Source organism: Myotis lucifugus, unplaced genomic scaffold, assembly GCF_000147115.1.
Source record: "Myotis lucifugus unplaced genomic scaffold, Myoluc2.0 scaffold_137, whole genome shotgun sequence".
Lineage (NCBI taxonomy): Eukaryota > Metazoa > Chordata > Mammalia > Chiroptera > Vespertilionidae > Myotis > Myotis lucifugus.
In genome coordinates, this window is record NW_005871185.1 from 1210305 (window position 1) to 1238131 (window position 27827).

At 34.4% G+C, this 27827-nt stretch overlaps 1 protein-coding gene across 2 annotated transcripts in view; it reads left to right on the top strand.

Annotated features, from left to right (window-relative positions):
- The window catches only part of NECTIN3 (nectin cell adhesion molecule 3), a 77541-nt gene that overhangs the window by 14709 nt on the left and 35005 nt on the right, over positions 1-27827 (top strand). The window contains exons 4-6 of one of the 2 annotated variants that reach the window (XM_014460658.2): positions 1022-1173; positions 19625-19763; positions 22366-22450. In XM_014460658.2, the coding sequence (XP_014316144.1) occupies positions 1022-1173; positions 19625-19763; positions 22366-22450 (376 nt within the window). Of the gene's footprint in view, positions 1-1021; positions 1174-7962; positions 9281-19624; positions 19764-22365; positions 22451-27827 lie in introns of those variants that run through there. The other variant, XM_014460657.2, reaches the window with a different exon arrangement.

Genomic DNA, 27827 nt, shown 5'->3' on the forward strand with positions numbered 1-27827 from the left:
AACTACATCTTTGTGTATTTTTTTTAATATATTTTATTGATTTTTACAGAGAGGAAGGGAGAGAGATAGAGAGTTAGAAACATCGATGAGAGAGAAACATCGATCAGCTGCCTCCTGCACAGTGTAGGTCCATTTAAACCCACAACCCAAGTACATGCCCTTGACCGGAATCGAACCTGGGACCCTTCAGTCCGCAGGCCGATGCTCTATCCACTGAGCCAAACCGGTTTTGGCAATCTTTGTGTATTTTTGCTTGTTTGTTTGTTTTTTTGTTAATCCTCACCCAAGGATATTTTTTTCCATTGATTTTTTAGAGAGAGTGAAAGGGAGAGGTAAGGTTGGAAAGAGAGAGAAACATTTATGTGAAAGAGAACACATTGATTGGTTGCCTCCTGCAATCACCCCAACCAGGACCAGAAATTGAACCTGTGACCCTTCGATGCATGGGCTGGAACTCTAACCACTGAGATACACTGGCCAGGGCCAAAAAACTAACCATCTTTGGATGGAGCATAGCACAGACTTGTTCTGCATTAAATGATGCTTTTAAATATATTACAGAAATTGTTAAAACACATCATGTACTTAAATGAGATGATGTTCCATTAAGAAAACTGTAGATATATCATGAGTAGGTCCATAATTCATAGATAAGTATTTTGATTCCTTTGATAATATAAGTATGTTTTCAAATAAGATGTTTTTCTAATTTTCCAGTTTTCTGATTATAATTCTTGAGAATCTCATAATTTTGTTCTCTCCTCCCCTCCCATTCTAATATGTTGACCTAGATACACTTATATGAATTGATATTTTGAAAGAATTCTTAATGGGCTTTATTAGTTCAACTTTATAAAATTAAAAATTCATAATTTAGTACATGCTTCATTTTATAGTGACTTTTACACATAGGATACTGGTTCTTTCACTAACATCTTAAAAGTTAATATCTTATTTAAACAGCTATCAATAAATAGAGACTAAAGGTATATAAAATAATCTCATGCTTTTTCAAATCTAGGTTGGATGGACAGTGGCCTGATGGCTTATTGGCTTCAGACAATACTCTTCATTTTGTCCATCCACTGACTTTCAATTATTCTGGTGTTTATGTCTGTAAAGTCACTAATTCCCTCGGTCAAAGAAGTGATCAAAAGGTCATCTACATTTCAGGTAAGTTAATATCTACTTACAAAATGGGTTACTTGAATTATTCCTATAGTGATAATCATAACAATAATACTATAATCATGGTGGTAACTTATACTTGTGAAGATATAGATTCCTCAGTCTGAGATTTTCCAAATAATCTAAAGATAAAGTAATCCTATCTGAAATACATGTGCAAAGTGGCATTCCTTAAAGAAATATCAAAATGTCTATGCAACAACTTTAAGACCTATTCATATAGTTAAATTTACAGTTAAATAGTATTAATTTATTACTTTCATAGGTAGTGTGTGCCTTTCTAGGTTCTTTACACCAAGAACAAGCAGTGGAATTTTTTTGTCTTGGGTTGGACACTAGGCACACAAGTGTGTGATAAATAAAGTAGGATATCAACTTTGATGACCTGGCTTGTTAAATAACATTGTCACTCAATGTTACTATGCCATATTGGTTACTGAGAGGTAAAGTAGGAATACTACTGAAAATGTTCTAATGAAATAAATTTTAGATGTTTTTTATTGTTAGTCTTTAAACCACTAAGAACTTAGATATTTCACATTCCGTTTGTTTTGCTGTGAAAGTTCTTGTTAATTTGACAGTATAAATTTGAATATTCACAAAATATAGTTAATGCTAAAAACATTGTTTTCTGGGTGTGGCTACAAGTAATAAATTCTCAATGGAATTCTTATTTATGCCAATTATGTAAACTATTTTGAGCATCTCTTTACTGACTATAAGAATGCAGCAATCTTCATGCCTAACACATGGAAAATTAAAGGCAAAAGGAAGAGAACCTTGAGAAATACAGGTTTGTATGGTAATTCTATAATAGGTAGTTAGAGTATTCATTTCTGCTCAAATCTAAAACTAAATCAATTAGAGATTTTAGAGAAATTTTAAGCTTGGTTTTATGTTATATTCTCAGTCCTTGTATGATCACTCAACCTAAGAAAAGTCCCCTATATTTCTCATCACAATTTGTAATCATATGTTCATTTATTTACTTGCCTATCCTCACATTTAAACAATTTGTGTTCACTTAATTTACCACTTAGTTAATGCCTGGCATATGATAGGGGCTCAATTTTTTTTTTTTTCATGAATCTCACAAGAAGTTTAGAGCTATGTACATCCCTAGATCTCCCTTTCTTCCAGTAGCAGTGCTTTGGTGGAAATCTAAATAAGATTAGATATTAGTATACTAGTCTCCCTTTTTCCCTTAGAGATTTTTATTAAAAAAACAAAAGAACCTTAAAGCCACAGGAAATGTATATTTAAAATGTACTTATTTAAGGACTGCTTACTTTTTTCTGTTGTACAAAATTTAGTGTGAGATATTACTTGTAAATCTTAGACCCAATGTGTTATGATTATATAATCCTATCTAATAAAAGAGTGATATGAAAATTAACCATCACTCCCTCATTCTGTCACTCCATCACAAAGATGGCGGCAGCCACGGAGCTAGAGCAAGCAGGAGGCTTGGGTTGCCCCGGTGATGGAGGAAGCCAAACTTCCCGCCTGCCTTGCCGGCCCTGAGCTCTGCTCAAGGCTACAAAGTTTCAATTGTAGAAGATAAATAAATTCCAGATACCTGCTTCCAGCCTGCGGGCGTGGCCAGCCTGAAAACGGCCATCAGCTCCTCACCCAGGCTGGCCAGGCACCCCAGTAAGGCCCCACACGGGGTGAGGGTCCCCACTGGGGGGCTTGGCCAGCCTGCAAACAGCCCTCAGCCCCTCATCAATGCTGGCCAGGCACCCGTTGGGGACTCCCACCCTGAAGGGGGTATGGCCAGCCTGAAAACAGCCCTCAGCCCCTCACCCAGGCTGGCCAGGCACCCCAGCGGGACCCCCACCCTGATCCGGGACACCCTTCAGGGTAAACCAGCCGGCCTCCACCTGTGCACCAGGCCTCTATCCTATATAATAAAAGGGTGATATGCAAATTGACCCTAACAGCAGAACAACTGGGAAGGACTGGTCACTATGACACACACTGATCACCAGGTGGCAGACGCTCAATGCAGGAGCTCCCCCCTGGTGGACAGTGCGCTCCCACAGGGGGAGCTCTGCTCAGCCACAAGCCAGGCTGATGGCTGCCAGCACAGTGGTGGTGGTGGGAGCCTCTCCCGCCTCCTCAGCAGCGCTAAGGATGTCCGACTGCAGCTTAGGCCTGCTCCCAGCTGGCAAGTGGACATCCCCCGAGGGCTCCCGGGCTGCCAGAGGGATGTCTGACTACCAGCTTAGGCCCGGTCCCCCCGGGGAGCAGGCCTAAGCCATCAGGTGGACATCCCCTGAGGGGTCCCAGACTGTGAGAGGGCACAGGCCGGGCTGAGGGACCCCCCGAGTGCACAAAGTTTTGTGCACAGTGCTCTAGTAATTTAAATATTAGGGCTCAATTTGGGAAATCTCATATATATTGATTACATTGGTGGTAATGCTAAATTCATATATTTTGGCATATTGGATCCACTTCCTAGTACTCCTGACTTTTGTGTCCAACTGGCTATTAATGATTATTAACCCTATGTAGAAGCATAAATAGACACAATTTCACATTCAAAATTAAGGTCCTGATCTTTCTCCTGTCCCTTGCCACCAAATCTCTTCCTCCATTAGTCTTCCTCCCTTCACTTATTGGTTGCTCTTTCCATCTATGTCTGAGGATATAATTCTTGATACTTATTACCTTCGATACTTACCTCTCATACCCCATTCAATCCATCAACAAATCAATGTCAGCTTTCCCATTATGTTATATACAGAACCTTACCAATTCTCCACTTCTACTTCAAATATTCTGGTCCAAGCCATCAGAAACTCTAACTATTAGAACAGCCATTTAATCATTCTACTTTTAATCTGTTATCAAATGAGCAGCCAGAATGATATTTTTAAAGGATATGTCAAATCATGCCACTCCTCTCTTTTAAACCTTCCATGGACTTTCCATTCTCACTTCCTTTAGGTCTTTATCAAATATCACCTTTACAATTGTATTTAAAATTGAAACCTCTCTCACCTTTCTACTAGTTTCTGTCTTCCTTCTCTGCCTTATTTTTCTTTACTGTACTTATTGCCATATGACATACTACATATTTTATTTTATTTATATGTGTCTCTTTTTACCCTAACTAGAACATAAGTCCTAAGAGGGCAGGATTTTTGCTTGCTATAATTACTGCTACATTCTCATCACTGGCAATAATAATAATGCTTATTAGCACATAGTGGGTGTCCAGTGAACTTTTGTTGCATGAATGGATAAATTTGAGAAGAAAGCAATCAGGAAAGAATTAAAAATCGAGAATCTATTTTATGTAACTTTTTTTTCTTTTTACAAAGTAACTGGTAATAAACTTCATACATTTTTTTTATTATTCTCTAGTAAGTCTCCTAAGAATCACAGTTTTTTTGCCACTAAGAACTTAAGAAAAAGATAGCATTATATGACATGGTTTTCTTCAAGAATTAGACTTTATTTTTTTATCCACAGTGTTTAATACAATACATTATGCTGAGTTTATTTAAATCTTCTAAGAGCTTCTTAGGAATATATCAAAATTCCTAGATAAAATACTGCCTTTCCAAAATGACTGATAAAGCTTAGTAGGCTTTTATTAGAATGAAAAGTCATAATTCACACAGAGTAAATTATCAAAGTTAATCTTTTTCATTGGAACTTTTTTTTACCTCAGTATTAAAATTGCTATTTATAATTTTTAGAGATAATTAAAAATATCTGTAAAAGGAATGTCTTATGACTGGAGACTGAAAGTTCTACTCAGAACAAAGTAGAGTTAGCAATCCTGTTTGAGAGAAGTTGTTCATAATTTTATTATACGTTTCCTAAGTGGGTAAGCATAAAATTTTGGACAAGAGGTGATTGATTCAAGACTGCAATATTCGACTTCAGTTCTTACTCATGAGAATACAATAGCTCTTTGTCCAGTATGTGTTTTTGTAGTTGCTTTTGCTCTGTATTTTTTCCTTGATACCTCTTACTGCTCTCTAAGAATAGGGAAGCAATTTTTTATATATCACATAAGTTCTTCCCTGCCTAAAACTCAAAGTACTTATCTATACAAATCTTGAATTTCAAATCATACTGATTTTTAGGATCCAGACATATTATAAGACTTAGAATCCACATATTCTTAGCAATCCTTAAACTTTTAAGATTCATAGATTTTGTTTGAAGAATTCATATAAAGTCTAAAAGAAAAAGTAATCAATTTAATTTTTAACATAGTAATTATTATGCTAAAATATACTTTATCACTAAAGGGCCTTACTGTAATTTTTCCCCCCCCATTTGGCAGAACTCATTAATTTGAAAAAGAAACTTAAGAAGTTCTTCATTTAGGTGTGAAGAACTCACTGTATAGTTCATTGCATTTGTTATATACTCATCACACATTCAGCAAATAATATAAAAAAAAAGTCTGAAAAAATAAGAAATGCTGTTCTGAAGGATATTAAATAATGATAAATAAGTACCTATTGGTGATTACAAAATACTAGTCTTTCTGTCTTCTTACATTAATTGTGACTTTCATTTATTGTGGAGGAGGGAAATAATTTAAAAATATGAATAAATGTTATATGCATTGCCATATGTCCATTGCTTAAAAATACAAAATAATAAAGTATTAACACTAGTCCCATTTTCATGCAATCATATTAATAGTCAGGGTATGCTATTTTTAACATTGGTTGAGACGGGGATGGTTTGCTCAAAAATTTATAGAACCACTGACAAAATTAAATAACAAGATTTTTTAATTGGCATTTTGGGGGTACTTTTTTAAGTTAGATTTATCTGAAAGCTGTAAAGAACAGCTTTCACATAAAGAACATTGCATGTAGAAGTAGTAAATATCAGATTGTTGGGTTTTTTTAGGACACTTGGCAAAAATGTTACATGTCTTATACTTGTTGAGAGCTCAGGTATATTCATTGTTCTGTAAAAATAGCATTTCATTAAGAGCCATCAAAAACTTTAAAATTTTCTCTGCATAAAAATTTGAATTATAATTACTTAGGTGATTGTACTTTCATTTAAATATGCTGTGCCAGTTTATTGTAATACTTTTTCTTTGGGAATCATTGTAAAAATGACATTTAATTCTTAAAACTTGACTTTTCTATTATCCCTCCCCACTCAGAAAATACATGAGTTGTCTTACAAATGATTAATTTTTACTTTATTTCTTTAATAGCCTGGTTCTGTGAATTTGGTTTTATAAGGCTTTACTACTTTAATACTAGAAATGGTCCTGCAATTCCACAATTGTGGGGGTTTTTTGAGATTTAATTTGTTCAGCTAGTGAATTTGTTCTCACAAATTAAAACTCTTCCTTGACTCACTTACATATAATATGATAACTATTATCCAATTCAAGGTACTTGACAGGATTGCCTGTTCTATTGGTTTACACTCATAGGAAATTACTTATACTGTACTTATTAAATTTATACTGTACTTGCTAAATTTTTACCACATTCTATACATATGGCATTCCGTGATGAAACCTGTTTCAGTAAGTATTTTTCTTTAGCTTGTAATTTTAGAATAACTTATCCCATGTAGATTTAGTATTTTTCTAACAATCATTTTTAAAAACTATCAGTACCACTCATGTAAAAATTAATAATAGGAGATTACCATTTGGGTCATTTATTTTTATCAGTGAAAAAATTCAAGATTTTTTTGTCTCATCCTTTCTTCAAACTCTAGAGTTTTATGCAACATGACCTACGAATACCACCTAATTGATAATTAACCAATCTTTAATTTTTACTGTTTATGTTTAGTTGCTTTTTAATATTAATGGCTATTTTCTCTGTATTCTAATGGCAATACACAGGATCATTTGCATCTAATATTTAAGTATTATTAGAATGTTCTCTCTAAAATATTAGCTACTTTTTTTGAAACTCCATCATAAAGCAATGTAACATTAAATTTTGCATATATGGTTGAAATCCCTCCATTTTCTAAATGTTCACATATTTTATCCATGGGCTATAGACATTTTTATAATTTATAGTTTACATGTTTTTACTTTGTGAGTCTCATTTGATAATAGCCCATTTGGCTAACACAGTTTAAATATGCTTTTTATTTTTTTAATTATTAAATAATGGCATGTACTTTATATATCCTTTTTAAAAATTGAAGAGTTCTCTTTATTTAAGGAAAATATTTTTGAGAGAATTATTAAATCAACAGCTTATTCTATGACCACTTAACAAGATTCTATAGTTTTTCATTCTTTTATAAATTAATTCAGATCTTATAAAAATAAACTATATTAGGTAAAATGGATATTAAGAAAACCTACCTTGATTATTTTTAGTCTTTTTTTATTTCCTTGTGCTACTGGCCAAAAAAAAAAAAATACATTTTATTTATTTGATTTAATTTTTGGTATGATAATTATTAAGCCAGCTATATATATAGGATACTTAAGTAATGCTTTTCATTTAAAAAACTAAGAAAAAACTCCCAACATTTCTCTGAGTACAATATAATGCTTAAACTTGGAATAGTTTAGGTTTACATTGTATGTAATTTTTAACTCCTTTTACTTTATTGGTAATTGTCAGTTTTGTTATTTTTTAAAAACATAGAAATACCATTACATTCTAATCTAAGAATGAAAAACTATTGTTACTATGAATATATATTCATTAGCTGTGCTGTCTTTTCAACTTGCTGCTGAATCAGCCTGCATTGACATTCTTTGCCTTTCTGTGTCTTGTCTATCTTTACTGTTTCCATTAGATCCTCCTACTACTACCACCCTTCAGCCTACAGTTCAGTGGCATCTCTCAACTGCTGACATCGAAGATCTAACAAAAGACGTAAAAAAATTGCCCTTCCCATTGTCAACTTTGGCAACAATTAAGGATGATGCAATTGGCACGATCATTGCTAGCGTAGTGGGTGGGGCTCTCTTCGTAATACTTGTAAGTGTTTTGGGTGGAATATTCTGCTATAGGAGAAGACGGACGTTTCGTGGAGACTACTTTGCCAAGAACTACATTCCACCCTCAGATATGCAAAAAGAATCTCAAATAGATGTCCTTCAACAAGATGAGCTTGATTCTTACCCAGACAGTGTAAAAAAAGAAAACAAAAATCCGGTGAATAATCTAATACGGAAAGACTATTTAGAAGAGCCTGAAAAAACGCAGTGGAACAATGTAGAAAATCTCAGATTTGAAAGACCAATGGATTATTATGAAGATCTAAAAATGGGAATGAAGTTCGTCAGTGATGAACATTATGACGAAAATGAAGATGATTTAGTTTCACATGTAGATGGTTCCGTAATTTCCAGGAGGGAGTGGTATGTTTAGCAACCACTAAATTTGACTTAACTATGTACAATGTTTCATTCATACTAGTTGATCATTTTCAGATTGTTCATACTTTTTCTTGAGGAAGAATAAGCTTTTACACCTTGATTTTCAAGCTTACTTTTTTATATTCTAATTTGACAGATGCAAATGTAAAATCTGGGTTCAATGTATGTGAGCTGCTTTACAATTTTTTTTTCAATGCTGTACTACTGTCTCAAGATTTAATTTTTAATGCAGAGTACTTTACTGGTCTGAGGCACACAGGTAAGAAGAAATGTCAACATTAAATGTATGACTTTTTGGTACACAAATTTAAAAAAAGAAAGGAAACTGCCTTGGTATTGTGTATTAAATGTTTACCTAAGACTATAATCTCAATTATAATGTTTGTTAAACATACCTCTCAAAATTTATCACCACTAAATGATACTACATTTAAATTGACTAATTCAAGAAATGTTTATATATATTTTTAGTATACAAAAAATACTCAGTCTAATGAAACACCTTTCCTTTCAAGCATTATTTTCTAAGTTTCTCTACAAATGGAATCTTTACCTCTGCATTTTAATGAGCCTTGCCATAATTACTGTAGAATGGCTTTTCAAAGATATTTTGTTGCACTAAAACTGTGGTAGTAAACTCAGTGAACATGATGTGTGGAAGAGCATAATTAGCTGCTCAGTATTTTTGGCCAGAATACATGCAAGAGTAATAAAAACATGCCTTTTAAACATAATTATTACAATATTTTTCATCTCTGGAGGACATTTCTTATGTAGTCATGTGAACATGAAATTTGGTACAGTGTTAGTTTGTTTTGATGCTTTATGTCCTAAATATAAGAATAATAATAAAATATGGTACACAGTTAATAATAGTACAGAGAGGGCATTTCAGTATATGGATAAACATGGGCAAACTAGCATTGGAATGCCAATTTTAGGAATAAGATGTTTCAGCCAAGAATCTATACAAAGAATTTTCTAGACCATGTTGTTTTAGTCATTTGTATTGCTATTGTTCAAACGGGTAAATATACAGAAAAACATTTAGATAAACTTGGGAACTTGAGATTTAACAAGAAAAATCTGAATTATAAAACCAATCACTAACACTTGCTGATGGATATTGTCAGACCATCTTCCTTTTCCCCCCAAATGTATGTATATGTTTCAAGATTTTTGTTTTTCCAATTAAAACTGGAAACATCATGAGGTTTTTGTTTTGTTTTTGTTACCTAATTCATTAAGTATATTCTTTCCAGAAATGTATCTTGAAAAAAATGTTATATAAATCTTCAAATGTGGATTTTCTTTTGAGGTAATTAAGTTGCTTCTACTGTGGAATCCTATAAAATTGTAATAATGACAACTATTTTGAAGCCCAAAGAATATGGTTTTTGTATTTTTTTTTCTGTTGATGATTCATTTACAAAAGGACTGTATAGAATTGCCTTAGGTGTTTTGCCAGGGAATTGAAGTGGAAGCTAGTAGGAGAATCATAAATTAAATAAATTATTTTGTTAATAAAAAAACAAAGTAGGTACTTTTTTTTTACCATCCCAACTACCGCCCTTTTGATCCTTGTCAAATCTAAAAAAACGGTTTATACGGCAAAGCTCTAACATGTTCATAGGATTTTACAAGTAGTTAAGGTTTTATTCCAAATGAGTATAACTCAGTTTCCTTTGTTTTAACTCTCAGTATTTTCTGAAAATTAGAAACCTATTTTCCCAAACACTTAGTATAAGGCTATAATGTCCATTAAGGATTCAATCCAGTTCACTGATATCTTGTTAAAAATATCTGATTTTAAATATAACTGATATATAAATATTAAGTCTCTTTGGTCCAACTCATTGGAAGAAAAACTCTTGACAATACTTGGTGATTGAAATGACTTTTTTTTAAAAAAAATTAAGTGTCGGCAATGATATAGCCACAGAAAGATGGGTTCTAAATTTTCTTAACATGGATGATATAAATTTGTGGCTTTTTGAACAAATTTTATCTTTAGAACAATCATTTGCAATGCAATATGAATCAGCAGTCACATTTATAATACTGTATTAATCTCAACTTAAGTATAATCTGAAGGAAATTAGAACTGTATTTCAAAAAATTACTTAGTGCCCTGACTGGTTTGGCTCACTGGATAGAGCATCGGCCTGGGGACTGAAGGATCCCAAAGTTCGATCAAGGGCATGTACCTTAGTTGCAGGCACATCCCCGGTGGGGGGTGTGCAGGAGGCAGCTGATCGATGTTTCTCTCTCATCGATGTTTCTAACTCTCTATCCCTCTCCCTTCCTCTCTTTAAAAAATCAATAAAATATATTTTTTTAAAAATTACTTAGTGATTATGAACTTCCTTTATATTACGGCTATTGTGCAGTTAGGGTTTTTTGTTTGTTTCTTTTGTTTTTGGCTGGAGAGGATGCAAGGAAAACTGCAAGTGAGTATTTGACATAATTCTGTATCTTTAAACTATTTGGCAAACTAAAATATTCCAAAATTTTAAGAATCTGATACTGGTGCTTAAGTCTTTCTGAAGCATTGCACTGTTGTTGGTTAGAGCTTTGTGTGTGATTACTGTACATAGAGACTTATTTTTGAACATGAGTAGTTGTAGGAAATAAACAGTTTTCTTAAATTAATTTTTGAATATCAGTGGTGCATAGACAATTGATAAATATGAAAATTCTACTCAGAAAAAAAATGAAAGAATAGTATTTTGGCCATCTTTATACCTATTTATTTCATATTCTTTGAACTGGTTTTTCATTTTTGTATTTAGGTAAGGTTTTTCTTTCACATTGGTTAAAATATTTCCATAGTACAATGGAGATTAATGCAACACTTATTTTTCCTGCCATTCTTTATTAAAATACATCAAAATTTTAACAGGCTAGTGATTACTTCAAAAGTGATGTTTGAGAAGTACTAGTAGTTTAAAGATTTAGTATCTTACCATGTGCCTAAAAGGTTTCTATTTGACAAGTCTAACATTAATTAAAACATTAAGATTTTTCAATAATAAGTTCTACTTACTGTAAATTGTTTCTGATAGTCATATAGTGAAAAGTTTTATAAAGATAACATTGGCTAAATGTTTAGCATAAGGGGCTGTAAGAAATACAATGTATTAGTGCAAAAATGCAGGAAAATGTAGCCATTTGATATGTGAAAACATCTGAATTGAGTTTGATTTTGCTTTTGATGAATACTGCTAAAACAAAGTATATGAACAAGTAAGAAATTGTTATATGTAGAAGTAATTAATGTAAAAGGGAAGAAAGGAAGTAACCCTGTTGAAATTTAATTACAATAGGGGAATGATTCATAGTTCAAATTATTTTTCCTGTTTATTATTTAGAAATGTAACATCTATAAAAAAAAGCTTCTTTCTCAGATTTTTGGCATATTTGGTTTGGATTGAATTTTAATTTGTACCAATAATTTTATTTTATTTTTTTGACAAGTTACTTATCCAGTGTTGGCCCCAATAGCCATACAACAATCTTTAAGTAAAAGTTTTTTTAAAAAATTATTTATAGAGGCATATTTCTATAACAAGCTATGGCTCTTGTATTACCTTCTTTGTCCTTATTATGATATTTGCTGGTGTGTGTGTAACCTAGTTTTTCTTTAATTAATGATATTTTGTGGGATTTAGAAATCTTATTTCTCTTCCAAATAAGAATGTATCAGGTTAAGGATACATTTAAAATTCAGGGAGCATCTAAATTGATATGTTAGCCATTTTAAACATTGCTTTTAATTAATCATTTAATTCTCATCTCATGTATATACATCATGAATATCTTTTCCACCGTCACAAATTATCTTGATAGCTCTAGCTTTAAGTGTTTTTGCTGTCACTTTGACATAAGTCAAATTATATAGATTGACTTTTAATTTGGAATTAACATATTTAATATGATTTATAAGTTGGCATTTAGTGTTTTTCACCTATCGCTTGTGAGCTACTTTGGTTTGAAATGCCATTGTTCCTAATTGTGTGTAATCACCTTATTTTGTGTCTTTGATGTTTAAAATTATAATTAATTTTTTCTAAGCTTTGTTATTTTAGAGCAAGTTGCTGTTTTTTTATTTAAATAACATTTTGACTAGATTAAGTTTGGTTTTCCTTTTATTATACCAATAAAAATTCATGCATAAAAAATCTTCAGAATAGTATACACAGTATACAGCTTTCTGTTTTTCAAAATGCTTTCTGTTTTCTTCTATTATATTCAAGTAGCTGTACTTTTCTTTTTTGAGTTGTGTAGTGATAAGTTTACATCAAGAACTTGAAACTAAGCATAGCTTACAAAAGCTTTTGATATATGCATTATATATATATATATATATATATATATATATATATATATATATATATATCATAGCGTTTTTTAGAATTTTTTAAATTGATTTTCAGAGTAAGGTTAAAGGAGAGAGAGGAACATTTATGTGAGAGTGGAACACCAATCGGCTACCTTCTGCACACCTTCTACCAGGGATAGAGCCTGCAACCCGGGCATGTGCCCTGACTAGGAATCAAACTGGCAACCCTTGGGAGCATGGGAGGACACTCAAACGATGGAGCCACATTGACTAGGGTCAGTTCTTGAACCTTGATAATAGTTATGTTCATTTCAATTTAGATCTGTTAACTAGTCTTTAACTATACAGTGTGCTTTGATGTCTGAGTAATTATGTCCATGCTGCTCCCTTTACCTGAAAGTCCCTTTCCTCCCTTTTCCACCCTGGGAAACCAGTCCATATACAAGGTCCTATTCAAATAATAGCTTTATGAAACTTCTTTCCCCTTTAGTATTAATAACTGCTACCATATTCTTGAAGCGTAACTTTCAGCTATCATAACGTCACATTTTATTTTAGCTTTTACCTGCCTTCTCTATATCATTGGTCTTCAAAAGGCTTTTCTGAACCCAGTGGTTAAAAATTATTATGTACTCATAATATGTATAAGTACAAATTATATATGTGCAGCTATAGAAGTTTGCTCTATGCATTATAAAATATTCAAAAATGGAAGTTTTAACATCTGATAAAATACTTTAAAAATATTTGTTTCACTAAAGCAATCATATTGGGAAACTGTGTCCTTCATGTTAAAAGTTAACTTATGTTCTCATTAAAACATTTTAATTGTGGTAAACACACACACACAAAACTTCACTTGTTTTTTTTTTTAATCTTGATTTTATACTTTTTGATTCAGTTATTTAAAGTTGTGAATTCAGGTTCAGTATATTTTGATAACTTGGTTTTTAGCTATGATAGTTAAAATGCTACCTTACAAAAACAAGTAGATTCATATGGAGGTATATTGTTGGGGACCTCTACAGTTTCATTACAACTGCTGTTCAGAGCTTATCTTCATGTTCAAGATGTTTGGTATTTCCATGTCTTGCTAATCACAATAAACTTAGCCCTCACATTAGTTACTATTTCGGCATAGTACTGGTTTGGTGTGAGCTTTACTGTTAAGAGTGAACGTAAATTTTTATTTTATTTGGACTCCTAATGTGTTCGATGTTTCGTTTGTTTTTTTTGTTGGTTGACTCATCACAGTTGATTAGATTGCCATGGTTTTACTTCACAATGTAACTGATAAAGTTTGTGTATTACTAGTAAGAGTGACATATTTGCATTGACAGTTTGTTTTTTTGTTGTTACTTGTGACTATATTATTGGATTATCTTCAGTCTGCCAATTCTTTGGAGGAATGACACTCACTAGGAATAAATGCTTACTAATAATATATAACATGGATTAGCAGTGATGCCCTCACTTGGTCCATGTATCAGATGGTCACTTCTCACAAGGGCACCCATGTCATTCCCCCTTTACATTTTTCACTCTTAGTTAATTCTAGATAAGTTATTTGTTCACTCAGTTGAGCTCTCATACATCACAATTTGGCACAGGATGCTGGCTGTGCTAAAAGGGAACAATTAAGTGAAGGTGTAACTGTCTACTTGATTTCATTCTGGAACTCCACACACAAGATATGAATCCGTGTGACAGGTGAACACCTGACACATGGACCAATTGGAACTACCAGTGCCCATGAATACTAGAACAACATTTATTTTTATTAAATGCCCTCTCTCCTCTCCTATTTTTTTTTTAGATAAGTGATAATTTCTACACTTCATTGGAAAGTATATTAATGGATTGTGTGGCCCCACTTAGGGGATTTTGTGCTGTATTATGACGACAGGAACTATGTAAAACTCATCCTTGCTGTCCTAGCACTTAGTGTAAGACCTGACACAGATTACTATAGGTAATTTGTTGGATGAGTGACTGAGACTGACCTGACTCAAGTAGAGGACTTTTATTAAAACATAGATAAATATTGGCTGGATATAGATATTTAGATGTCATATTGAAAAGATAAGTATTAAAAAAGGCTATTAAAAATAAAAGGATGGGGTTATTTATGCAGAAAAAAATGGCAATACAGTGACATACTGTACTATGGAAGCAAATAAAAGATGGGAAGATAAGTTTATAGGTATCACATTGACCTGTTAGTCATGATGGTATCGCTGAAGTTTTGATGAAAGGAATCAAGAGGGAAAAGAAACAAAACGTAAATGTTTTATTTAATTGTTTGGACTGGGTATTGGAATGTACCAGTAAGTGAAAAGGGGCTTTTAAATGTTTTTAGAAAATTACTGTAAACATTTATTTCCATGTATAGAATAGTATTTTTAAAAATATTGTCATGCCTGTTTCAGATGTAAGGTGAGTGTGTGTTTGAATACCTTTCACATATTTTATTTGTAATAAAGACAATATTAGTTTATTATCTACAATGTATTTATTTTTTGCAAAAAGTAATGAAAGTTATTTCTTATTTTTTTTCAGTCTGATTTGTAACTGATTTTTGAACATTTTTTTCTCATAAGACATATGCATGATATCTTTAATTATGAGTGGTATACTTAAGTTGTTTTGGGGAATGTTATTTTTCTGGTTTTGGAAGTGAGTTCTCAATGTATTTGAGTTCATGTAACTGCTGTGCAGACAAGAAACTTGTTTTGAGAGATACATGCACTAGTCCTTTAATACTAAAAATTTTAATGTTCTCTTTTCTGCTGCTTATCAGCACAGGCTCAGATTTAGTAGATCATCTCCCCAGGTGATGGTAATGTTACTTCATGTCAGTAAACTTGCTTAATGTTTTCAAAGTCCACATTTTTATACAGTTGGTTACTTAATTGTTTTCTCAATGCAGTTCTTTTTGTTGAATATAGAGTCTATACAGGTTATGTGGGCAGGGATATAGGGGAGGCAGAGCTGGGGCTAAATTCTAAATTTTCACCAAAATTCTTTGACTTTAATGCAAATATTTCAGCTCTTTGCACTTCATACTAGTGTTCATCATCTGTTAATGCCCTTAAATATATTTTTTCTTCTTTTTTTGTCAATTAGAAGAAGAAAAAGTGGAAATATGAAACATACCCCAAATATATGTTTAACAATTGATTTACCTATATAGAGCAGATTATCTAATTGGTAAAAAGAAAGCTTTCATTCCAGTTGTGCTGTTCAGTACTTTCTAGCCTCTGATCCTCAGAAGAGGTGTGCAAATAAGAGAGGATAAATATGAATAAATAGTGGATGGAACCAGGTGCAATAAATACACCCAAATTAAGATAGAAGGAAGTGTCATCGTATACAAACAGTCAACCCTCAGTTAAGGAATGCAAGAGCTATAAATTATAAGACTAATTGGACAGGTCTACTATCTTAAGTAGACCATAATTTAAATGTTTAGAAAATTGTATCTTATTTGGATTTTAGAATTCAGGATATTAAAAATAGTATATATTCAGAGTCAGGAATTACTTTAGGATATTAAAAGCCTGATTATGTTTTAGTACTTACAAAGCACTAACAAATTTAATATTGCTAAGACTAAATGAAAACCTTTTTTTTGAGGTGTGAGGTTTGATGAATTTATAATCTGTGCATTCAGAATCTTACTTTGGACTAATTACATAAAATAATAACCTGAGTTTTTCAAACATAATTTCAGAAGTATTACTATAAATATAGTATTAACTTTGACATTATCAGCAAAACAATATTCATTTCAATTCTGTATACTTGGACAAAATATCATTGGGCTACTTTCTCCCTTAGCAAAAGAAAAATTTCCATTAACAGGAAATCTTTAGAATAACTAGTGTGAAATAGGTAACAAGCATACTTGACACATTGAGATTTTTTTATTTGTGCCAATGCCAAGATATATGACCTCGGTCAAATAAGCTTGATCACGTAACCTTAATAGGTTTCAATTGGCCTACTGTTAAAGACTGAATACAAAGCTATAATTTCATGGTGGGAAAAGTGATAGTGTAGAATAGATTACCCCTCTAAGTCATCCCAAATCTCTCACCTTTGCAAGACCAGAGTAATATTTAACTGACCTAGGTTTCAAATCTTTTTCTCATCTAGCACTTACTCAAATGGAGATATAGTAGGTTGTAGAGAAATGAGCAACAAAAGGAAGATAAGCTAGGCATGTAGTGGTAAATGAGGGTAACATCCTGAATGACAGCCAGTTATATTATTTAAAACTAGAGACCTGGTGCACAAAAATTTGTGCACTTGGGGGGGGGAGGTATGTCCCTCAGCCCGGCCTGTGCCCTCTAGTAGTCTGGGACCCCTCAGGGGATGTCCACCTGCTGGCTTAGGCCCGCTCCCCAGGGGACCGGGCCTAAGCTGGCAGACATCCCTCTGGCAGCCCAGGAGCCCTCAGGGGATGTCCGCTTGCCAGCAGGGAGCAGGCCTAAGCTGCAGTTGGACATCCTTAGCACTGCTGAGGAGGTGGGAGAGGCTCCCACCACCACCATTGTGCTGGCAGCCATCAGCCTGGCTTGTGGCTGAGCAGAGCTCCCCCTGTGGGAGCACACTGACCACCAAGGGGCAGCTCCTGCATTGAGCGTCTGCCTCCTGGTGATCAGTGTGTGTCATAGTGACCAGTCATTCCCAGGTGTTCTGCTGTTAGGGTCAATTTGCATATCACCCTTTTATTATATAGGACGAGCCCGGTGCCCAGATTTGTGCACCGGTGGGGTCCCTCATACCGGTGCATGATCAGGGCCAGGGAGGGGCCGCAGGAGGTTTCCAGGGCATGTCCAGCCCATCTTGCCCAGTCCCTGGTGGTCAGTGTGCGTCATTGTGACTGCTCGAATGAACAGTCAGACACTTAGCATATTAGGCTTTTATTATATAGGATAATTGTATGTTTTACTATTGTTAGATTATATTCAGTGTTTAGAAGTTGATTGAAATGGGTTAGTTGGCACTCACTGGTGTAAGATTTTTATTCTAGAATGAAGTTAATAAAGTGACCAATTAAACCCAGACTTTTTTAGTTCAGTAAAGAAGTTTTTACAATTGGAAAGAAAGCTTTTTTTTTTTTTAGCAATCTAAAGCACCACATGACACATTTTAATAAAAAACAGTTGGAAAATATTTCTAAATATTTATTTATATGGACTACTATGGTAAGTAGGTGAAGCATATTTTAAAATTGTTAGTGTTTTAATTCTGGTTAAATTTGCCATATCTGGATCCCAAAAGTAATTTCAATTATTTAAGAGTATTTGTGAATGTCAGTTTAAAACTAAGAGCTCTTCATTATCAAGTAGGGGATCCAGAAAGAGCATCTACATTAGATGCTACAAAAAACCATTCTCTCACAACAAGAACTTAAGGATAGAGGCTTCCATCCTACTCCAACCTCATTTTATTTTATTCTGTATTCTTTACTACTTATGGATTTAATGGTCTTGGGCAAAATATTTAACTTTGGAACTGCAGTGTCTGCATTTATAAAATGTTAAATATCTTTTTAGTTAGATAAAACAAAATATGCATATTGAAGGTACTTTGTAACAAAATTTAATTGTTGGATTTAATGTGGCTAAAATTGTCAAAATAATATACATTAAGAACCAGTGGTTTTGTCACCATAATACTTATATTTGAAAAAATACATAGTAATTTTAGTAATTTTTCTTATTTGGGAGTTAATAAAATAGTGTGACTTGATTTTTAGGAATTATGTGAAATTCTAACCATTAAATACTATGTTTTAAAAATCCTAAGTTTGTGGTGAAGGCTGGGGAAGGAAAATTGGTATTCAGAAATGTTAGAGTATATCTGTAGTAAGGAGACAGGGATGAATTTTCATTTAATGTTGTAATAGAGATACTATCTTAAGTTTACTTTTTATTAAATGTGCATTTATCAAGGGAAATTATAACAGTACTATTTTAATAATATTTCTTATTTTTAAAATGTTTAAGTTTTACAATGTGACTTTTTGCCTATTTTAAATAAGTGGGATTTTTTTGTTGATGTTTTGCCCCTTCTTGAAGGTTTTTGGTTCCTTTAATAGGATATCTTTATATTTAAATAGAATAAAGATGGTGCCTGGCCAGCATTGCTCAGTAGATAGAGCGTTGACCTACGGACTGAAGGGTCCCAAGTTTGATTCCGGTCAAGGGCACATGCCTGGGTTATGGGCTCGATCCCTAGTAGGGGGCGTGTAGGAGGCAGCTGATCAATGATTCTCTCTCATCATTGATGTTTCTATCTTCCTCTCCCTCTCTGAAATCAATAAACATATTTTTGAAAAAGAATAAAGATAGTAAATGTCTATATTGTTGGTTAACAATACTGAACTTTTTTGTTTTAGCACCTTTTAAAGTCAGAACTTACAAATTTTCATCCTTTTCTCCTCCAGATAGTCTTGGCCCATAGAGAATAGATGCACTTGTTGAGATGTGACTGGGTTATTCTTTTCATTACTCGAGAAAAGCAAAGCTGGACTGCTAAGGTGTTATCTTGAGAGCAAGAAGGGTGTTAGTATAATGCTACAAAAGAATCAAGTTTGGGATCCTCTGAGCTTGCTGTTGAATGACATACTTCAATCACATAGTCCTTGCACATTGTAAAATTAGGATACGCAAATTTAAGAACTCTAAAATTGTTTGAAAAGCCAAATTTTTATTACTTTGCAGATGTTCCGTTTAAGCCCACCTCTTCCATAGCCATAGCTGGAGCTGTAATTGGAGCTGTCCTTGCCCTTCTCATCATTGCTGTCTTTGTGACTGTGCTGCTGACTCCTCGAAAAAAGAGACCATCCTATCTTGACAAAGTGTAGGTAACTTTTTTGCCTGTTTTCAGCTGTGAATATTTGGTATGTGTCAGTATTTACCTTTATAGCTACTCATATGAAAAGTGACAGGGATGAAAGTGCATAAAGGTATTGTTAGATCTTTGTGTGATGACCAGGGTTTCATCAGAATGTCTCAAATTACATCTCAGTAAATAAAATGTCAAGGGGCTGCTGGAGACAAGTATATTAGACATCTTTTTCACCTACACTACGTTAGACACCTTTCCACATGGTAACATAATGGCACTCTATGTTGTCCTGCCTTCTGAATAAAAATGTAGCTCTTAATGAAGTAGTTGAAAGACAGATATAAAAAAAATCTTAGAAGTTTAATTGCTTCTTTAGATTATATATGCCTGTCTTATGTATAAATATGATTTAACTTTCAACTGACAGTAGTTATTAAACACATCTAATTTTAAAACTTTTATCCTTAAAGAATTTTTGTTTTGGTGAATTATAAAATGGGCATTTTTTATTTAAAGGGAAAGCAGTGGTTTTGGCCTAATCATTGAGATAGAATTATAAAGCAGAAGTTGCACTTTGCTGTAGAATCAAAAGACTATGTCTCACCCAGCCAGTGTGGTGCAGTGGTTGAGCATCAACCCATCAACCAAGAGGTCACCAGTTTGATCACCTGGTCAGGTCACATGCCTGGGTTGTGGGCTTGATCCTAATAGGGGGCTGCAGGAGGCAGCAAATTGATGTTTCTCTCTCGTTGATGTTTCTAACTCTGTCCCTATCCCTTCTGATCTTTCTAAAATCAATAAAAACATTTATTTAAAATTATAATACTAATGTTCCAATTCATGTAATTCCATCAACAGCTTTGTTGCTTCATCTGTGAAATGAGAATTACTTGTCCTACTTACCTCACCTGGTTGTGATCAGAGAATAAAATAATGTTTATAGACTCTGAAGTTCTACACAGATGGCATTATTTCTTGTGTGTTTTTACAGTTTTTATATTAGGACATAGGCTGGCTCTCAAAGAATAGATTTCTTATTTTTATAAATGTTTTGCATATGCCTCTGATCTGGCATAGTTATAGCACTGATCTTTTTGTTTTGAAGACACCTAGGAGTTAGTCTCAGCTTTATCATGATCAAATTAGTGGCATGAACATGAATAACTCACATGACCACCATGAGCTTCAGTTTTCTCACCTAAATGACCTATGACATCTTGGAGCTATAAATTTGCTGATATTTTTGTTAGATGAAAGGAAGTAATTAATTTAGATAAAAGAACTGTAAAATACTCTTTCAGTGCAATACCTGTAAGATGAGTTTTATAATATTTCAAATGACTAGGGTGTGTGTGGTTAACTTCATCTTAGTTCCCCAATTATCTCAGGATTTTCTATAATTTCAAAAACAAAATTTACTAATAGACTAGTAAATCCATGTAACCATTTTATTATTTGAATTCTGTTCATTTAATATATGATTTCATGCCCTCATTGAGAAGTTTATTAGACTGCAATTTTAATTACTTTGGCCTCTATAGTTTTTCATTCTCTTTATCCTTTAATATAGGTGACATTCTTGTTTGATTTACTAATTATGAGTACTGAAAATTATTTACCTGTGATCTTCAAGAATATGAGAATATATAAAAATTACCTTCTAAAATGCAGAAAGCTACAAGATATACAGTGGGGCCTTGACTTACGAGTGTCCCGACTAACGAGTTTTTTCGAGATACGAGCGGTCTCTCGGCCGATTTTTTGCTTTGAGTTGCGAGCTAAAATTCGGGTTACGTACGAGCCAGCTTCAGATACCCCACCGCTAGTTGGCGCAGCGAACGTCACAGTGATTTGACATCTGAGTAATTTGAGTTACAGCTCCGTCACGGAACGAATTAAACTCGTAAGTCAAGGCCCCACTGTTTTTTATTTTATTGTAATTTAACAGTGTTTAAAATGCATGATACTATTTTTTTTAATAGATTAGGTCATTTTGGCAAAAGAAATGACCTAAGGTCCCCTAAGGTGCCTTTGGTTATTTCAGGTTGCAAGGTTTATAATGGTCTGTAGATTGAAAATATTAATTTGATTTGTGAATATTCTAAGAGTGGCCATGCTTTTAAAAATTAGTTTTGGAAGTATTTCCAAATACAATCTAAACTTTTTTTTCATAATCATTTTAAAATATAGTCTTTTAAATCACTTTTATGACACTTTAGGGGCAAGTACCTTCCATTACATACATGTTTTACAATCTTTAAAATGTTGGTAGGTATGTAGATGTAAAAATATGCAATACATAAATAAATTGGCCATGTACTATATTGCTTGCTTAGTAATAATTTGAAGAAATGTTTCTATTTGAGTTGCTTTTAAAATATGCATCTATTAGATTATCTTAAGCGTTGAAACCTTTAAAACTAGTTTATTTTCCATCTATGATAGGTTAGTGGAAATATAAGAGCAAACTAAATATATAATGTACAGTGATATATAAATGTTAGAATGAGGAAAATATCTTCAAAAATTAAGAGAACCTAGATTGTTTTTCCCCTTCTCTTTTTTTATTTTTTTCTAAATGTGGCAGTCACATTTTTTAACCTTTCTAATGCAGGATTGACCTTCCACCCACACATAAACCACCGCCTGTGTATGAAAAAAGATCCCCCCCTTTGCCTCAAAAAGACCTTCTATATCAGGTAAGTGTTCATGAATGCACTTAAAATGAAATAAAATAAAAGGTACTAATCAGTATATATCATTTGTTGCAAAATATTATCTAGTCGTGGTATATTAAACATTGCACCTACAATGTATAACAACATTGGGCTTTGGGAATCAGAGACCATTTAGGAATATTGTGACTTTGTCCTCATCTATAAAATTAAGCAGATGAAAAGCGTAATTGTTTATTTTTCTCTTCTAGCTGTAAAACATTCTATAAAATATTGCTAATTGTAGACTAGTTGCTATCATTCTGCCTAGAAGAGTCAGAACTTGAGTTGGAGATGAAATAACTTAATACTGTAAAGTTTTTAAGAAAAATTTAGGCTAAACTCATTATCCATCAGCAAGATAATTTATGATTCATGCATTATAATGTCATATATTTCTGTATGTCTGTGTTTTAAGTAATGTTGTGACATCAAAATATAAATTACATAGAACTGTTTTCTGGTGACTAAGAAATCAACATGTAAGTGTGTAATTACTATCTAATTAGTTTCATGTCAGGATAGCATGTTGTAATAATGTCTTCTAATGTTCCACTTCACTAGACAATGTGTCAACTTCAAACTAATTCCTACTTGAAGGCATTATCCCTCAGAACTAGGCCTAGTGACCTAATAAGCCAGGCCATGCTCCCAAATTTTCTGCCCTTCAGTGTTTTTCTACCACTGAGAAACCACAGCAGGAAGCAGTTTCTCACTACCCACATTTGTCTGTCCTGCTTAACCATTGCTTTTGTGGTGATAGTGCCAAATTCATCCCTGACAATTTTCATTCTAAATATGTTAGTCAGGAGAAGGAGGCCTGATATTGTGAATAGTTCCTTGAATGGGAATATTTCTGTATTGCTGAGATAATGCATGGAGACACGCCTAAGTATGAGGGAAATAAAAAGGAATGTCTTGCATGTAGTCAAAAAGTCATTAAAAAGTAGCACCAGCTTGTCAGGATTTTAGATGATAATACTACAAAAGTGAAACTTCATTTAAGAAGCAGATACTAACTCATGACATTAAAATGTATTTTACCTTTTTATTATGTTGTATTTTCTTAACATTATTTATTTAATACTTAAGTATATTCTTGGTACCAAAAAAATCAAATACTACAGAAATCTATAAACTGTGAAAGTCCTCCTTTATCTATCCATCCCCTAATAGATCATTTCCTTCCTCAGAGATCACCATTGTGATCTCAGACTTTTCCACAAATTTACTTTCATGCATCTATCGTTTATATTTAAATCTACAAATATTCTTTAAAAAACATAAATGTAGTCATACAATACATATTGTTCTAGAAATTGTTTTTCCCACTCTGTTACAGACCAATGTTTTTCAGAGTGGCCAATGTTACCACCTGTATTAGAATCCTTTGGGTTATTAAAAATGATTTTTTTTAACAATTTCAGGCTTACTAAATCAGAATCTCTGGGCTGGAGGCAGTGCACATTTTACCTAGCACATCAGGTGAATTTTAAATGCACATTCAAGCTTGAGATATATTGCTGCCTCTGTATCCATTTTAATGGCTGAAGTAGTATTCCATCATGTTGACATACCACAAATTACCTACCTATTTTCCTAGGTTGTTTCCAATATTTTTCCATAACTATAATTGTTGCAGTAAGGATGCTTCTATATACTTTATAGTACACATGTGTTCATAAAATATATGCAAAGAAATAGAGTTGCTGTGATTTTTTAACATGTAAATAGGTGCCACAGTGCTGGCCAAACTAGCTATAACAATTTATATTCCCACTAGAGGCCTGCTGCATAAATTCATGCACGGGTGGGGTTCCTAGGCCTGGCGGGTTATCAGGGCCGATTGGGGCCAGGATCGGGGCTGGGCTGATCAGGGCTTGCCAGCTGAGGGGAGGGACAAGGGGGAGGGACCACAAGAGGTTGGCCAGCCACGGGGAGGGACCATGGAAGGTTGGCCAACTGTCCAGGAGGAGGGACTGGCCAGGGGGAGGAACCGTGGGAGGTTGGCTGGCCGTGGGAGGTTGGCTGTGGGAGCGCACTGACCACCAGAGGGTAGCTCCTACATCAGTGATGGTGAACCTTTTGAGCTCGGTGTGTCAGCATTTTGAAAAACCCTAACTTAACTCTAGTGCCCTGTCACATATGGAAATTTTTTGATATTTGCAACCATAGTAAAACAAAGATTTATATTTTTGATATTTATTTTATATATTTAAATGCCATTTAACAAAGAAAAACCAACCAAAAAAATGAGTTCACGTGTCACCTCTGACACGCGTGTCATAGGTTCACCATCACTGTCCTACATTGAGCATCTACCCCCTGGTGATCAGTGCGTGTCATAGCGACTGGTCAACTGATTGTTCTGGTCGTTCAGTCGTAATGGTCGCTTAGGCTTTTATATATATAGATAAATAGTGCATTAGTCCCCTTATTCATGGTTTCTGTTACCCAGGGTAAGCACATTCTAAAAATATTTAATGGAAAATTCCAGAAATAAACAATTCATAAGTTTTAAATAGTGTGTCTTTCTGAGTATGGTGATGAAACCTCATCTCGCCTCTGCTTCACCTAGGACATGAATTATTTCTTTGTCCAGTGTATCAACTCTGTAAAAGGTACTTGTCCATTAGTCACTTATTGTACTTAATAATTACAATATATTGTTATAATTATTTTATTATTAGTTGTTAATTTCTTACTGTGCCTAATTTATAAAGTAAACTTTATCATAGATATGTGTGTATAGGAAAGATACATAGTATGTATAGGTTGTGGTACTATCCGTGGTTTCAGGCATCCACTTGATATGGGGGTTTTAAACATATGCCCCATGGAAAAGGGGTGATTATGTATCTTAAAACACATTTCCTTCTCTAATAGTATTCCCCATGATAAGGGGGAAAATGGGTTTTATGTATACTAAAATCCATTTCCCTCTCTAATACTGTTTAGTAGAACATTTTTGTTTGCCAGTTTGATAAACCCTCATTTAAAAGCTGTGTAGATTACTTGATAAAGTTTTATAATTGATTGCCTATTTGTTGTTCTGTAACCTACCAATTTGCTTAATTTTTAAAAATTTCAGTTACTTTTTGAATTTCGTTTGTTAATTTTTTTAGCAACTTTTTGGTAGGACAATAATCTTTTGGTCTTATATTCATTTCTTATTTTTCAATGTATACAAAATTTCTACAGTGCTTATTCTAGAATATTCTTACCCCAGAGACTACATTTTAGTATATTTAAGGTCAATACGTCTAATATCATGTATCAAATATGAATATATCTTGTATGAAAAATGGAACAAGAGACTCTCTACAAATATTCCAAAGTGATGGCAGTGACTATCTTTGTATTAGATTTTTAAGTGAATATCACGTTTTATGTTATATTTTTCTATAGTTTCTGAGTTTTCTATAGTGCTTTTTCTCCTCTCTGTCAGTGGCTTTTTAGCATAGGAAAATACAGATCACTTGAGAACTTGAATTACTGGACTGGAATGTTTAATCAGTCAGACTGGAGTTATGGCAGTAGTTAAGCACAATTTACTGTCTGGAAAAATTATGATTTCCCCCCCAATAATTCACTGTCATATATCACATTCCTTAGTACATTTTTGTAAATGTTCATGGCATAGTGTTATGAAGGAAGATTGTTTCTACTTATTTTATTTTGAGTAGATAATACATACAAAACAATATAAAAGAGTAGTTTCTAATGTATCACTCCCATTTCCATTCCTATTTACCCTACCCAAACCACCTCCTACAAAAAAAACACTTTTTATAGAGTTCTTGTCTATTTAAGCATAAACAAGGGAACACACACACACACACACACACACACACACACACACATCTTTCCAACACATCAACTGCCATTTTCCAATAATATTTTTGAGTGAAATTTCTTGTGTTAATTATCATCGATGATCTGGTTTTTCCCCAGGATCTGAATATTTTAACATGTTTCCAGATACTACCAGTAGTTACCCGTTTGGGTGTCAGGAAGAAGGGAAGGAGGAAGGAAAATGATAGAAGAGTTAACATTTTTCTTCCAAATTACAGGAAAATATACGACTGAGTGGATTCTTCAAGTAAATGGGTATTGCTAGCATTAATTAGCAAAAAGGTTTTATTTTGCATGTTGCCTCCAGTTAATAGGCAATGGCAATTAATAAGTCAAGTAGTCAAAGAATTGTGGGGCCTTATTCTGTGAGCAAGAAAGCTTGGATGAAATAGTGATTTAAAAACTAACTAGAGGCCCAGTGCATGAAATTTGTGCACACGAGGGCATCGTTCAGCCCGGGCTGCACCCTCTTGCTGTCTGGGAGCCCTCGGGGGGATGTCCGACTGCCACGAAGGAGGGAGAGGCTTCCCCCACCGCTGCTGCACTTGCCAGCCATGAGCCCAGCTTCTGGCTGAGCAGTGCTCCTCCTGTGGGAGCGCACTGGCCACCAGGAGGCAGCTCCTGCATTGAGCATCTGCCCCCTGGTGGTCAGTGTGCATCATAGCAACTGGTCGTTCTGCTGTTCGGTGGATTTGCATATTAGCCTTTTATTATATAGGATAATATTGAAATAACATATTCAAATGAACTATAGATGCAACATTTGAAGTATAAAAGATTGGTATTTTTACTAAATCAAAGCTCTGACTAAACCTATATGATAAAAGCCCAGTGACCGAAACGGCAGAATGACCAGAACAACCAGAGACCAGAATGACCGTGGCACCTTGCCCCAGCCGGCCCTGCCCCACAGCGGGGACCCCCAACACGATCAGGGGCATGGCTTGCCTGCAAACTGCCTGCGGCCCCTCACCCTGGCTGGCCCCACCCCCCAGCAGGGACCCCACCCCATTCAGGGGTGTGGCCAGCCAGAAAACCTCCCATGACCCCTTGCCCCGGGGACCCCACCCTGATTGGGGGTGTGACCAGCCAGCAAATTGCCCACAGCCCCTTGCCTGGCCAGCCCCGCTCCCCAGTGGGTACCCCTATCCTGATCAGGGATGTGGCCAGCCTACAAACCGCCCTCACCCCAGCTGGCCCCGCCCCCCAGCAGGGACCCCCACCCCACCCCTCCGATTCCTCCATCAGGGCACTGGGCCTCTATTCCTATATAATTAAAGGGTAATATGCAAATTGACCCTAACACCAGAACAACCAGAATGACTGCTCCACCAGTCACAATGAGGCACACTGACCACCTCTTGGTCTCTTTCCTTGGCCGGCAGGCTCCGATTGCCCAATGGCAAACAGGGAACTGGGGTGGGTGGTGGTGGGGGACGGGGCCAGCGAGCAGGTGGAACGGCCGACCTTTGGTCCCTTTCTCTGGCCATCAGGCTCTTATCGCCCA